This window comes from Aythya ferina, assembly GCF_964211825.1.
Source record: "Aythya ferina genome assembly, chromosome: 5".
Classification (NCBI taxonomy): domain Eukaryota; kingdom Metazoa; phylum Chordata; class Aves; order Anseriformes; family Anatidae; genus Aythya; species Aythya ferina.
Genome location: NC_140301.1, coordinates 5,215,324 through 5,228,986, shown reverse-complemented (window position 1 = coordinate 5,228,986; position 13,663 = coordinate 5,215,324). Strand labels below are relative to the sequence as shown.

Sequence of the window (13,663 nt, the reverse complement as noted above, 5' to 3'; positions counted from 1 at the left end):
GCCCAGAAAGCTGCAAACGAGGTTAAGACTCTAAACTGGTAGGCACTTGTCTGTCTTTTCATGGTCTTAAATGTTAATAAAACAGTGATTTTACAGAAATAGGATTACTCAAGGTCATACAAGAAATCTGCTTCAGAGCTAAGATCTGAATCCTGATCTTCTGAATCCTGATGTGGTAGTGCCCAGACCATTAACTTCTTTTTTCTGTTACGGATCCAGAAAAACCTACTGCACTAAAGATTTTACAGACATAGATACTTCTTTCTCTTTTCTTGTGGCAGAAACACACTTCTGTGTAAAGGACAGACTCCGAAGTCCTGCTCCAGTGTCCAAAATAACTGAAGTGCCATCACTCAATGAATTCCAATTGTTTCAACTTTCTAATGCAAAGTGAATTTAGCCATTAAGCAGAACCACTCTGTGAGTCAGTGATGACTCAGAAACTGCCACTCTGAAGTTTTTCTCTTTTCCGTGCTTCTTGCAGATTGATTTTTTTTTTTAATTTTGTTTTATTAGTGTTACTAAAATGTCTAAAGTAAAAAGCAGAGAAACTTAAGTAAGTCTCATGGAGTTAAAGCTAAACAAAATTTATTACAGTGTGGCACACCCTCCCAGAAGGTGGAAATAGTTTTGGTTTCCATTGCAGTAGTGTCCAATATAGTTTTAAAGAAGACGGGAAGATCCTAAAGAGTAACTGAGAAAATTGTTGCAATGTTCGTGTCTGGAGGTGCTTTAGTTGTACACAGTTTTCATTATGTAATGTATACAGTGAATCTTCTTTTGAAAATAATTCAAGTGCTAAATTATATACCTCAGCAATTTTTATAATGTGTGTTTGCTCTAGTTAGTAAATTAAGATGCGACTGAAACACTGAAAGCTTGAAAAGGTACCGTGCTGCTTGCAGTCCTCTTGATCAAATGTATATGCATATAATGTATATATAATGTTCATTGTGTTGCCTTTTTTTTTTTTTTTTTTTTTCATTTTAGAGCTTAGATATGAGTAAAACCATTTTTGCTGCAGTGCTGGCCTGGACTTACCTGGCGTGCGGAGCGCTCAGTTCTGGCACGGCTCAGTCAGGTGCTTTGGAGCACTTCAATCTTAATGCATTTTAACGGGGATAAAGCCTTTTTAATTCCCCAAATAGGGAAGGGTTATTTAATAACTGTATTTTTGAGAGGTAACAAAGTTTTCCCTAAGTGGAAGATGTACTGTTTTCTAAGTCGTTCAGTCATTGTAAGTGTCGTTAAATAATTACTCAAAGAACAAACATTTCACGTCGAGTTACTTCACCTTCCTAGCTGCCAAGTTTCAGTCACATGCTTGACAGAGGCTTACTTGGCATCGAGCGGAGTTAACGCAGGATCTGAAAAAGTTTTTTGGAATTTCTTTCGATCCCTAATCCTGCCCAGCTCTCCCTGTCCTCACCCTAGGCCTCGTCAGCAGCGTGAGAGCTTGCTCGCTGCCAGCTTCCCTCGCCTCAGCTGCGGGCCGGTTTGGGGAAGTGGCGGGGAGCTTGTCCTTGCCGTGTGAGGGTGAGAAGCTGTTCCAGCCTCACCGATGGCAATGCTCTAGGTCTTTTGGCCACAGTCTTATGTCAGGGCATGTTTCTTTGATGTTCAGCCGTGCAAGCTCTCCTGTGGAGCCCTAGGGGCAGTGAAGGTCCTGGGGATGCAGCTGCAGGAGTCGTACTCCCCGAGGCGTTACCACACCAGCTTTGTCTTGGTGGCGAGGGAGGGCTTGGCTGCGGGTTCAGCATGGTAGAGCTCTAGGACAAGAACCAGACAAGAGACTGCTCAAGTGGTGCAGGAGGAATGTAGCTGATAGCTCTGCTATATTTAGTGACGTGCTAAGAGCTGTTGGGTTTTGCTGCGGCCTTGCTCCCCGAACCAAAGTCAAGGAGCTTGATTTTGTGTCTCCTCCGCCAGTTTTTCTTTTGGCTGTTACATTACATGAGGCATTGGAACAGGCTGCCCAGGGAAGTGGTGGAGTCACCATCCCTGGAAGTCTTCAAAAGACGCTTAGATGTAGAGCTTAGGGATATGGTTTAGTGGAGGGCTGTTAGCGTTAGGTTGGAGGTTGGACTCGATGACCTTGAGGTCTCTTCCAACCTAGAAAATTCTGTGATTCTGTGATTCTGTGATTTGGCTGTTGATTTCCAGGCTTATTGTGAAAGGTTGTAGTTGCTTCATCCCTCCAGTTAATTTGAAAAATAATAGCACTGTTCGTGTATTTAAGGAAGGATTTTTCATCTTTCCCAATGGGATAATGTGGTTTCACACAGAGTCTAATTCAGAGCTGATTGTAAAGATGCATGCTGTCCCCAAATGACATTGCTACCAACAAAGCGTGTCGACATTGGTTGATATAAATGTAAGCTCCTTACCACTGCATACAAAACCAACAAAGTAGTTTTTAAAATATCTTTGCCAGACAAATCTTTGAGACTGAAAGAGCACAAATGTTTCTTTCTACATTGCTTGTGCTATTTTTCTTAGCCACTAGCTCTTCTTGTTGGCATCACCTTTGTCTTCTAGGGACTTACTCAGAGCTGGCTGTTTGGGCACCATTGGTGTGTCTGCTTAGAGGCGTTAAGAAAATCCAAATGTGTCTTCCACTGCTGCCTTGTTTTCAGTGCCACTCTTCTCACAGCTGTCCTTTTTGTATTTTATTGTAAAGTTTTATTCTCAAATTTTCACCTTCTGATAGTGCAATGTGAGTGTTGATTCAAGAAATTAAACACAATGTCATTATACAAGAGCTTTCATATTTGATTTACATGTGATTCACATACATAGACATAAAATATCCTAACTTCAGCACCGTTACATTATGCCAATAATATAAATCATTATTAATTTGTTATAGGTTATATTGTGACTCAACGTGCTTCGATTACATAGCAGTTGAGGAGGAAACACTGCTTGACCAAAAATAAGTCATTCTCTTTCTTTGGATTTATTTTGTTGGTTTATGTTTAGTAAAGGAAATTCTGGCATTGCATACACCAAAATAGTTCATTTTCAAAACAATTTGCTCGGGTTTCTGCATCAAATAAAGTGGTGAGTATTAAAAACAGAAAAGTTGTACAGAGTTCAGAACTGTTTAGTATGTTGTTGTAATTCCTTTTCCTAATGCTACTTTATTGGTTTGTTGGTTGTATAAAGCTTTATCTACCATTAGTATGTATATCTTACCATATTTTCCGTTGTGTAAATGCCATAAAGAATTTAATTCCATGGCAATATTTCTGTGATTACTTGGAAGTGTCTCAGAATTTCTCTGCTTGTCTGACTGGGAGCCATTGAGCGTTTCAACATCTCCGTAAGGATGAGTTTTGGTCTAGGTTACTTTTTTTGACTTCATTTTACTGAATTCCTGTGAACTGATAGACCTATAAATCTTTTTTTAATGCCAAAGAGCTTTTGTTGAATTAAAAATAAATTTCTGGGTAATTTTATAAACTCTGTATAATCTAAAAAAGAAAATCTTCCACGTCTGTTTTATGATTTTAATTCCTAAAATATTAATCTGGGATTAGTTTTAGGCTATGAAACATAATGTGTCTCTCACTACGCAGTGGGGGATATATTTGAGTAACGGTATGATGGAAACGTTTGGGTAAATAACATTTTAGTACAGTTTTATCAGCTTTATAGCCTTGGCTTCAGAACCATTTTCTATGAGGCATGAAAGACCATGATTAATACACAGTAACTTGTCATACTGTACCGACTGACTGGAATTTGTGTGTGTGGAGTGTTTTTTTTCTAAAACGGTATTACTCTTTGACAAGGCACCCCTTTTTGTCATGCTTGAAGCCGCATTGCCCAGCAGTGGCAGCTCTGAAGTGCTTTTCTCTTCTGGCCAGCAGGACCCCTGCCCGCACGGGTCTGCTGCAGGCCAGGCTTCGGCCCTCACTGCCCCAGCTCATGAGCCTTTGGTCGGTATAAATCCAGAGACATTCGGCTCTGGGTTAAAACAGGATCACGTATGACTTGTGCCAGTGGTCTGTGAATTGATACTAAAGTCATGTCTTTCGTATGTCAGAGTTTTTCATTTCTGTGTGTGCCAGGCCTGTGGAGAGCAGGCCTGACAGAATTCATCAGTTTGCCCTTGGTACCTGGGGAAGTTCTTTTGTTCTTTTATTACCAGTCTTCTCCCAAGCAAAAGCTTGATGTTAAGGGTCTTGCAGGAGTACTGCAGTCCTCTTTATACTTAAGATTTCATAGGGGAAAAATACTTCACCTCTCCAAATGCATTTACATCTGGAGGAGATGCAGCATGTTTAATCCACCTGTGAGATGAGTGAGGAACTCCTTTAAAGCAGTCAAGAGTTAAACCCAAGGAAGCAACTTTGCTGTCATTTTTCACTTTGTGGCTTAAGCCTGTCCTTACAGTATATGTATAGAGTCTGAAGCGTTTCCGAATTAACCGCCAGACACGCTGGAACAGCTTGTTGCTAATGAAGGCACTTTCTGAAGTGCATGTGCTGGTGAACACCACCAGCCAACCCACAAGAATAGGTGTGTGCTGTGAGAATTGTGGTTTGTTCCTATTAAACTGTACTCCAGGGAATGTGATGCTCATATCCTTGTTTATTCTTCCGCTTGATGTCTGAAGGAGCTGGAATTTGTAGGATTGCCTTTCGTGCCTCGAGAGGACTGTGAAGTGGCAGCGAACAGGGGTGGGGATGGAGAAGGGAGTGAGACAAAGCCATGAGCATTTTGTATGTCCTTAACTACAGGAAAACCTTTGGCAGGGACGTGTGCCCTACTAGCTAAAAAGCATGCAGCTGCAGGAACCCAGGCTGAATAAATTCTCATCTTTCATGGAATTTGTATTAGAGGAAATTAAATGGACTCAAATAGGTGTCAGCTGTGAGGTCAGGCCAGCTTGCTCAGCTCTTTCTGAGTTCTGGGGTTGAGAAATTCCAAGGGCAGAGACTGCGCAGCCCACGTGGGCAACCATGTCAGTGCCCTGCCATCTGCTCCATCCATCCTTGTATCCTTCAGGTAAAAAAGTGTAGCCCGAACTTCTTTCGGTTCAATGTATGCCTGTTTTCTCCTGCTCTCCTGTCAGGCCCTGCTGTGAAGAGCCTTCTCACCAGCTCCTTGCAGAAGGCCGCTGGTGGGTCCCCTTGAAGCTATCTTTCTCCAGGCCGAACAAGCCTGGCTCCCTCGGCCTCTCCTTGCAGGTCAGGTGCTCCTGAACATCTTGCTGCTCCTCTGCTAAATTTGCTTCGGTTTGTTGTTGTCTTTCCTGTAGTGGGGTCCAGAATTGAACTCAGTAGGCTGTACCTTTGAGAGAAGTTCATCGATAACAGCTATAATTCTTTAATCCTGTTCTGAACTCTTGTGATTGTGTAAGAAAACAGTATTTGGGTAAAGCTTTGTTCTTCTGATGCAGGTTATGGATAAAGTGCTTCCATGCTATGGAGGGAGGAGAAGGGCAATGTCTTTCTGCAGTCTGTCAGAGGTCACGCACAGCAGCCAAGCAAGGTCTCTTAATCTGCAGTGCTGTCCTCTGACGATTGCTTAGTCACATTATGCATTAACATCAATATATCAGAAGTGTGCAAGACTTAAGTTGAAATCTCCATTCAACATTAAAAACCTGGTAAAGAGCAACCTGAGTTGCTCTCCACGTGTTTCTTTTATTGCGGAAGGATTGGTTTATAGCAGCATTTTGTGTATAACTACTCTACAGCTTGGCTACTGTAATACAATTGTGTCATAGCTGTATAGTTTTCTTCTGTATGGCAGTCTATCAGGAAAATACTGCTTCATGTATGGTATAGAATTGACTAGTGATAAAAGGTGCTGCTTCCCTGTCCCGTCAATGACCCCAGTGCAAAACAAACAAGCAAACAACAACAAAAAAACAAATCCACGCTTCCCAAAAATATTTGATTAAAAGAATACTTGCCTCCTAAGGGAGCATCCATTTTCAGAGTTCCTGAATCTAATTGGACCATTGAGACCATTTCTAGGAAGGAGGGATAAAAATTAAACCCAGAGGAGCCAGTCATCTACATCATTGAAGAAACAGCTGCGCCAGCATTGGAGATGATGGCTGGGAGAAATACATTTTTATATATTTTTATAGATCAATATTCATCTCATAGATATACATTTATATGCATGTATGTTTGTGTATGTATATGCATATATCATTGTTACGTGTATTTAACTGCTGAACCTACTCCTGTTTCCATTTCAGACTGTCAGAATTTGGCATAGATGTTCACATGGTTTCCGTAAAGTACTGTACAAGCAGTTAGGTCTGCTGCTCACATTGCGATATTGGTGACATTTCATTGTCACTCCTTTGTCACTCATTGTCCAAACTCTTTTCTTTAGGTCACAAGGTTCCAAATTCTTTTAGATGTTTTTGAAGGTACTACATTTTAGTCAGGTGATGTCTCCACAACTTCAAATACTTGAGTGGGAAAGAAAGCAAGGAACAGTCCTAAGTGAGTTACAGGCCTGTATTGTTAAGATGATGTGATATAATAAGGTGGTCTTTTGCTTTTCTAATTTTATTTTGGTATGATCAGAGATTTATTTTTTTTTCAGCTGAAATTTGGAAGGCAAGGAGTGTAGTTTTTCTTAAACTGGGAAAGTAAGGAAATAAAATCAGATTTGACTTTTCAGGAATGCCCCCTTTTCTGAGGATTTTCTTCTCTTAAAAACTTTAACTAGCATACTTTTTTTTCAAATACAAAGAAAAGTGTGAATAAGTGATACAATCTGATGTCATGCAAGTGATCCCCTTATCTGTCTTTGGGCTTTAGTGTTGGTTGTAGTCGCAGACAGAGCTGCTCGAGCTAGTTACAGAACTCTGTTCTGACTAGCAGCTAAAAGCTTGTGATGTTCTAAGGAGGATATGAGATTTGAGACAATCACATCTACTCTGATTCTTACCTAAAAGTTAATGGGCTAAGATGTTAGATAAACTATCCTATGATTCTATAGGAGAGGGTGATGGTTTTGACCTTATTAAATCTACTGGACACTGATTTCAGTGGAGCAAGGATTCTGCTGCTACTCTGAAGAGGCACCTAGCTATTTTAAACTAAAATCCTGAAAAGATGTTTGTGGTGTGCGTCTAGCTTGTAGTAGTGGGCACTATTAGTATTGATTAAAAATCTTCTGAATTATGTCAGTATTACACTGTGTTTTTCTTAGAAAAATATTCTTGACAGCACTTCTGTGGCACTGATTTTCTTGGAATATCTTAGATATTCTTCCCAACCAATTCTCAAAGCTGAAATGAAAATACAAACAGAAACCCCTCAGCAATGCTTAAGCTGTTTTGACGCTATTTGTGTGTTTCAAAGCTATTTGTGTGAAGGAAAGCAACCCATACCTGAGCGGTTGCCTGGCTAGATGCAAGCACTTGATCCTTTTGGAGAACTCCCTCTCACTGCAGACCAGAAGCTCTTCACCACTCAAGCTTTTCTGTCTGCTGCCCTCCCAGCAGGGTCTCCCTTAGAAGCAGAGGTGCTCACCCCAAAGTCTCACTGCCGTTTGGGACTTTCAGCGTAAAGTTGTTGGTGCTTGTCTGCTCTTGAAGCATAACGGAGTCAGCCAGCAGCAGAAGTAAATATCATAGAAATGGCTCGTAATAATTTATAGAGCAGTCCACCCAATGACAGCATGATTACTTCTGCAATCTGTGCGTTTGTTGTTAAGGTGAGGAGGTAGACTCGATCAGGAGTTGATTTACACGTTTCAAGATTCATCTGTCTGGGCATTTAAATGGCTCTAGAGGCAATATATAAACTTGCTTGACTTCAAATGCAAGGTCATCAACATAAGTCATGGCCAAAAGTTAATTATTAAAATCTGGCTTCGCTTCAAATACAAAATGAACCGAAAGATAAAAATAGGTGAAGTTGTGCTGATTATCAGTGAGAGAGGAAAAGGGCCTGCCCTTGTGACTTACACTGCAGGACTGGGGACTGTATTGCAGTTGTGAGGTTTTTCAGTATTTAAATTGGTTAAATTTCAGGATACTACAGGTTACGTTAGTGCAAACAAACAGGAGGCAATACTAAATTGGCAGACTCGTTTAATCAGTAATACTGGAGAAATCTCGTAGGCTGTACTCTGACGGCAAGCAGCGAGGTGTCAGCAAAGGCTATGGGGCTGGCACGCTCCCACCCCCCAGGAGGAAGAGAAATGGCATTTAGGATGCAGGAGGCATCCTAAATCGTGTGTCGTGTGTTCAAGCAGCCAGCTTGCAAATGGGGCTAATATTAGCCAGGTGAGTGAGGGGTGGATGTAGCTTGAAGGCTCACTTGTCGTGCCCGTTACACACGGTAGATTTCTGAACAAGAGAAACTCTGCAGTTGCTATTCGGAGGAGATACAGGTGGTATTTCTGCTAAGCCAATGGCTGAAAAACACGAGCACGAGAAATACTGTGAGCTAAGTCTAAAAATCTAATGCCACTTTGGGATTTCTTTATTTCATTCTGGTCAGAGAGGCTGATATGCCTGGGCTGCATCTATTTAAACACCAAAGGTTCACAGGGACTGTGAGATCTGGATGCTATTTGCAGAAGAGTGACAGACCGGAATAACTTGGGTGGGAAGGAACCTCAGGACCCCTTCAGATCCGGCCCCTCCTGTGCAGAGCAGCTTCACAGACAGAAGCAACCTCGAGGTCTGATGAGCTTGCTCGGGGCCTTCTCTGGCCACGTTTTGAGCATTTCCAAGGAGGGAGATTCCACAGCCTCGCTAGGCAACCTCCTCCAGTGTCTGACTGCTCTCATTGTGGGCAAAAATCGCCCTGCTCTCTAATTCCTTGGTGCAAGGCATTAGCCATCTGTTGTATAGATTGTGTTGAACGGTATTGCTTATTCTTTATGAGTCCTGTGAGGCAAAACATTTAAATTCTCACTTTTCAGATTCAAATAAAGCCCTGTGTTCCGCAGAACTGCCTGTGGTGCTGCCTCTCTCCTCCTAGCCAAGTGCTGCGTATTGAACTTGCAGGTTTGCAGGAAGTTTTGGCCTGGTATGTGTCTTTGTCCGTGAAATTGCTAACTGTGCTTTCTCTAGGAACAGATCTGTGCTTCTCTTTCTCTGCTCTTCCCCTTCAAAACGGAAAACTCCTCCAAAATGCAGCTGCTCAAACACTGAAGAGGTGTTTGCTTTCTGGCTGAAACCTTTATCATTAGCAAGTAGTATTTAGTCTATTACTAATGAACTCGCTCTGTAATTACAGCAACAGAACCGATTCCTATTCCAAAGGCCTGGAGAATTTATTTCATGGGAAATAATAGAAGATTTGTAAAAGTGCGAGGATGGTATAATGGATAACTTCATTTCCCAAATGGCCCCGGAGCACTTCTGGAATAGAGTCCTTTTTCTTAGTCGTAATTACAGAGTTATTAATGACTAAAAGCCTGCAGATGAAAACTTGTTGACAGTTTGTCAGCCTCTGGAGAATGAAGCTGACAAAGTGCTTTCACTCTTAGGGCTGCCAGCGTAATTGCATTTTTGGTTGTACTCCTAGCCTGCGTATCAAAGGTTAAACAGACTGCTCCGGTCCTGATTTGAAAGGAAGTGCTTTCGGCTTAAAACTGCTTGGGCTGTGTGATGAAAAGGGAACTTTGTTGTTACTGTTACCGCTTATTTATTAATTTCTTTGAAAACAGCTGCGAGTCCATATTCCTTTCTTGGGATGTATTCCCAGACCTAGAATACAAACGGAGGTTGAAGTGCTGCCTCTTCAGAAAACCATGCTTCTGCATCCTCTCGGGAGAAAAAGACCGTGGCTGCTTTGTAGGTGTTTGCACTGCAGGGTTACTGCAACTGCTTGCTCCCCATCTCTGGTGTCAGGAGCAAGCTGAGGAGGTAGAAACTGCCAACTTCTGTCACAGAGCTGGGGCTTGGACAAGCCCTTTTAGTGCAATAGCAGTTGTCACTGCTCTCGTTTTATCACTGCTGTGTATTATATTAGTCCCTTATTTATGGCATTCTGTAGCCAGGCAGATTGAAAGAGGGTTGAAAGGTTCCCAGTACAGACAGCATCCTCTGCTGCTCGTGGTTTACGTGAGCCTTTGTGGGAGCAGGTATCAGAAAGACCTGAGAGGAGACTCAACTGCATCTTTTTTTTAATCCAGGCATGTCCCGAGCTATTGACATTTGAATGTTATGTTTGTGTGAGCTGTGTGATTTTTCAGCTGTCCTGTGTGCTGTAGGAAGGCTGTAACCTTTTGGGAATTTATTTATTTTGAAACCCGAGAATGCCTAAGGAAGTGTGTACCCTATTCTGTTTCTGGGTGGACATCCTGCTACCATTAGGTCAAATCTGTAAGACCTGAAATAGCTGGTCATTACAGGAGTCCAAACTTTAAAACAGAAGAACAGAGAAATATTTATTTCTGAATCTTTGAGGTATAAATCACTTAACAGCCTTATTTTTTATAGTTTTGTTTCATTGTTTTTGGTAACATTTTGCTGCATTTGATGGGAATTCTACTTAGGGATGTTGTTCACCTAAACATTGTTAACTACTAGCATGGAAATTCAGAACATTAAATAAGTGAACTGCCTCATTACTTGTTCAGTCTAAGGCTCCTTAGCAGTGAGTCAGTCACAGTCTTTGTAATTAGGAATTAAGACCTTAAATATCATATTTCTTTATGATTTGTAATTTGTATATGGCCCTGCTTTGGGAGGTGGAAAGACAACCTGAAATAAACTTTCTTCACTCCACATTTTGGCATTATAAGAGTACAGTTATACAGGTAGATAAAGTAATTGCCTTTAATGGACAGTAATAATTTATAAAGGGTGTTAAAACAGATAGTAGTCTGAGGGGGGGGAAAGGTTGATTAAAAAACAATTTTAATTCAACTCAGCTGCAGTACTAAGTTATGTTGCTTTATATAGGCTGTGTATCTAAACAGTTAAGGTTAAACATAATCTTATGTGTAGAGGTACAAAGAAAAAGCACTGATGATATACTAAGGAAGAAAACAACATTTAATAAATGGCTTCCACAAAACGTCTCTCAGTGATCTCATTAAATATTACAAATCGTGTGGGACTGTGAACTGTCCAGCAGCATTTTAACTTATTTGACCAGTTTTCTGGGTGAAATTTGCAGAAATACGAATCAAAAATTTATGTTGTGTAGATTTTATGTTGGTGTCTAAATAACACTAAATAACACAGTAATAGTCGGGTATAAATAATCATAAATTCAAGTACGTCTCCCCAACTAAGCTATGTAACTAGTTTACTTTTAAAACATTAACCTCCTTAATAATTAAAAGGTGTGGTATGCCACTGGCAGTCAACAAGAATGCAGCAAGAAGCTTGAAAAGTACCTAAGAGATACGTTAGAGTAGCAGAAGCTAAGCGTTAATATAAAACATTCTGCCTTTTTAGGTATCGTTGGTATATTTTACTGAGTTTAGCACTTCAATATTAATTTTTTTTTCTTATTTTTTTCTTTTTGTTTTCCTTTCAGCCATAATCAGCAGACCACGTCATTTAGACATCCTGTGACAGGACAGGTTTCTCCAGAAAATATTGAATTTATTTTGCATGAAGAGTAAGTAGTTCTATACCTATGGCAAGAGATCTAAAATAATAACACATTTAATCACGGTGGTTTAGTAGTTTGACAATTCTTCTGGTACTGTAGCAAAAATGTCATAGAGCTTGATGCTTAAAAATGTAATTCTCATTGAGATAGTAGCATGGTTTTGAGTCTAGCACTGTTCCGCATAAGGGCTGGAGAGGAAAACTCTACCAGTTCTTTACTTAAAGAAAAAGAAAAAAGAGGCATTTAAATAGGATGTTTACATAAACTGTCATTGTTTATGTGTCACATGTAACAAAGCTTTCACATGTCTTTCCAGGAAACTGAAAGGTTTGTACTGAAACTGAAATACACAGAAATATCACTATTTTATGTTGTAATTCAATGCGTTTCTTACATTTTAGTTTTTCTACGTTGATTGTGTCTTGGGGCTGTTTTTTATTCAAAAATTTTTGTTCATTCATTCTTCAATTTATTCTAAAGCAATAAAATCACCTCTATTTCCGATGTATTTCCTACTTCTGTCATCCATGCTGCATGTTAGGTTGGAATAGGTAGGAGATCCTGGAATCCCTCCTGTAACTGGATGGCTGGGTATCCCTTCAGTGCTACGTCACTTCTAAAACTACCCCAAAGAGCAAGAGGTGGAGGACAACACCAGATCTCTTTCCCTGTTCCAGCCTCGTCTTACAACACTGCTTCAGCAGCCTCCAGCCCTCACGTGCCCCTCTTCACACACGACAGGGCTCAGACACCATGTTGCAACACCCTGCACCTGGTGGTTTGTATGGTTGCCCTCATGATTTTGAGCACTTTATATTTCAAATTACGTGGCATTTTAATCCGTTTTGCGTTTAATTTAAAGCAGTATTGCATTAAGGGTGGTGAGGTGGTATTGAATCCACAGGCCTAGAGGAGGGCCTCATGAGGCTCCCAGGAGACTGAGCCTTTTGTGGCAATGCCTTCTGCTGTGGGCCTGGAGGGGAAAGAAGAGGTAGAGCACGACGGCACAGCTTTCTGCTCAGGGCTTCTGATACAGCCCTGAGAAGAGCCTGGTTTAATGGTTTTTAAAAAAGCCAAGCACCATACAAGCTTCTCTCCCGAAAGCCCAAAGCAAATCCAAGGGCCAATCCTATGTTAAGGCCCATGCTAAGAACCAGCACAAAGTAGGCTGATGGCCACATTTTGCTGTGATTAGGTGTAAAGAGCATGGAAATGCTGCGGAGCCAGAGGTTCAGCACTGAACATCCCAAGTGTTCGGTGGTATGTGTGTGGCTTGCTGCTTGGGTGGGGGGTGGCTCGTTACAGGCATGCACACGAGCTGTTCCCAGTCATTTAGCAAGGAGAACAGGAGCAAATCTCCAAAGCAATACAGACAACAGCCGCTGTCCATCTGTGTTCTGGCTTCCAGCCATTAATAGATCTTGAATCTGCTGGACAGTTTCAATCAGGTTTAGGATGGAGAAAATTCATACACGTGTCAAGGGAAATAGGTGTTTGGACAGAAGTCCTTGGAGTGCTTCCCCGAGTTACACACGCTTCATTGGGTTGTTTCTGGTTTTGTAATTGTGGTAGCAGAAAAAATGCTGTGAGAATTGAAAGACTAACTGGCTGATGGCATGTGGCTTTATTGATCTTCTGTATATATCAGAAGCATTTTTAGAAGAGAAATTTAGGTGTTTATTGGGAGGGCAAACAGATGAGCAGGCATAACTTGTCACCTGCAGACTTCAGTTACTCATACTGAGATGATATCAGAAGCGAAAAAAAAAAATCTTGCAATGCAGTAGAATTACTAGAGCCACGTGGTTTTTATTCCAAGTGAAGAGGGAATGACTGGAGGGATATACAGGGGGGTGTTTGTAGTAACTGCTCAGGAAACAGTCTTTGCAAGAACATTTTTCTGAGCTTTGTTATTGATCTGAAGCACAAACAGAATGTTTTTAACATTAGATATTTTTAATACACCGGTTAAAATTGCTCAAAGGATGACATTAAGTGCCTGAGGTGCTCTGATTTCCTTCGTTTTGTACTTCTGCTTGCAGCAGTGTAGGTTCTGTACAGACGCTGTTTGTTGCCATCACATCTGAGTTTCTGGC

General features: G+C 41.1%; 1 protein-coding gene across 13 annotated transcripts in view; it reads left to right on the top strand.

Moving 5' to 3' along the window:
- Positions 1-13,663, top strand: part of PLEKHA7 (pleckstrin homology domain containing A7) — a 136,056-nt gene that overhangs the window by 64,324 nt on the left and 58,069 nt on the right. For 7 of the 13 annotated variants that reach the window (XM_084521889.1, XM_084521894.1, XM_084521895.1 and 4 more), the window contains one exon: positions 11,490-11,573. The exons of 5 other annotated variants lie outside the window; for them this stretch is intronic. In XM_084521889.1, the coding sequence (XP_084378015.1) occupies positions 11,490-11,573 (84 nt within the window). Of the gene's footprint in view, positions 1-8,982; positions 9,024-11,489; positions 11,574-13,663 lie in introns of those variants that run through there. One more of the 13 variants, XM_084521901.1, reaches the window with a different exon arrangement.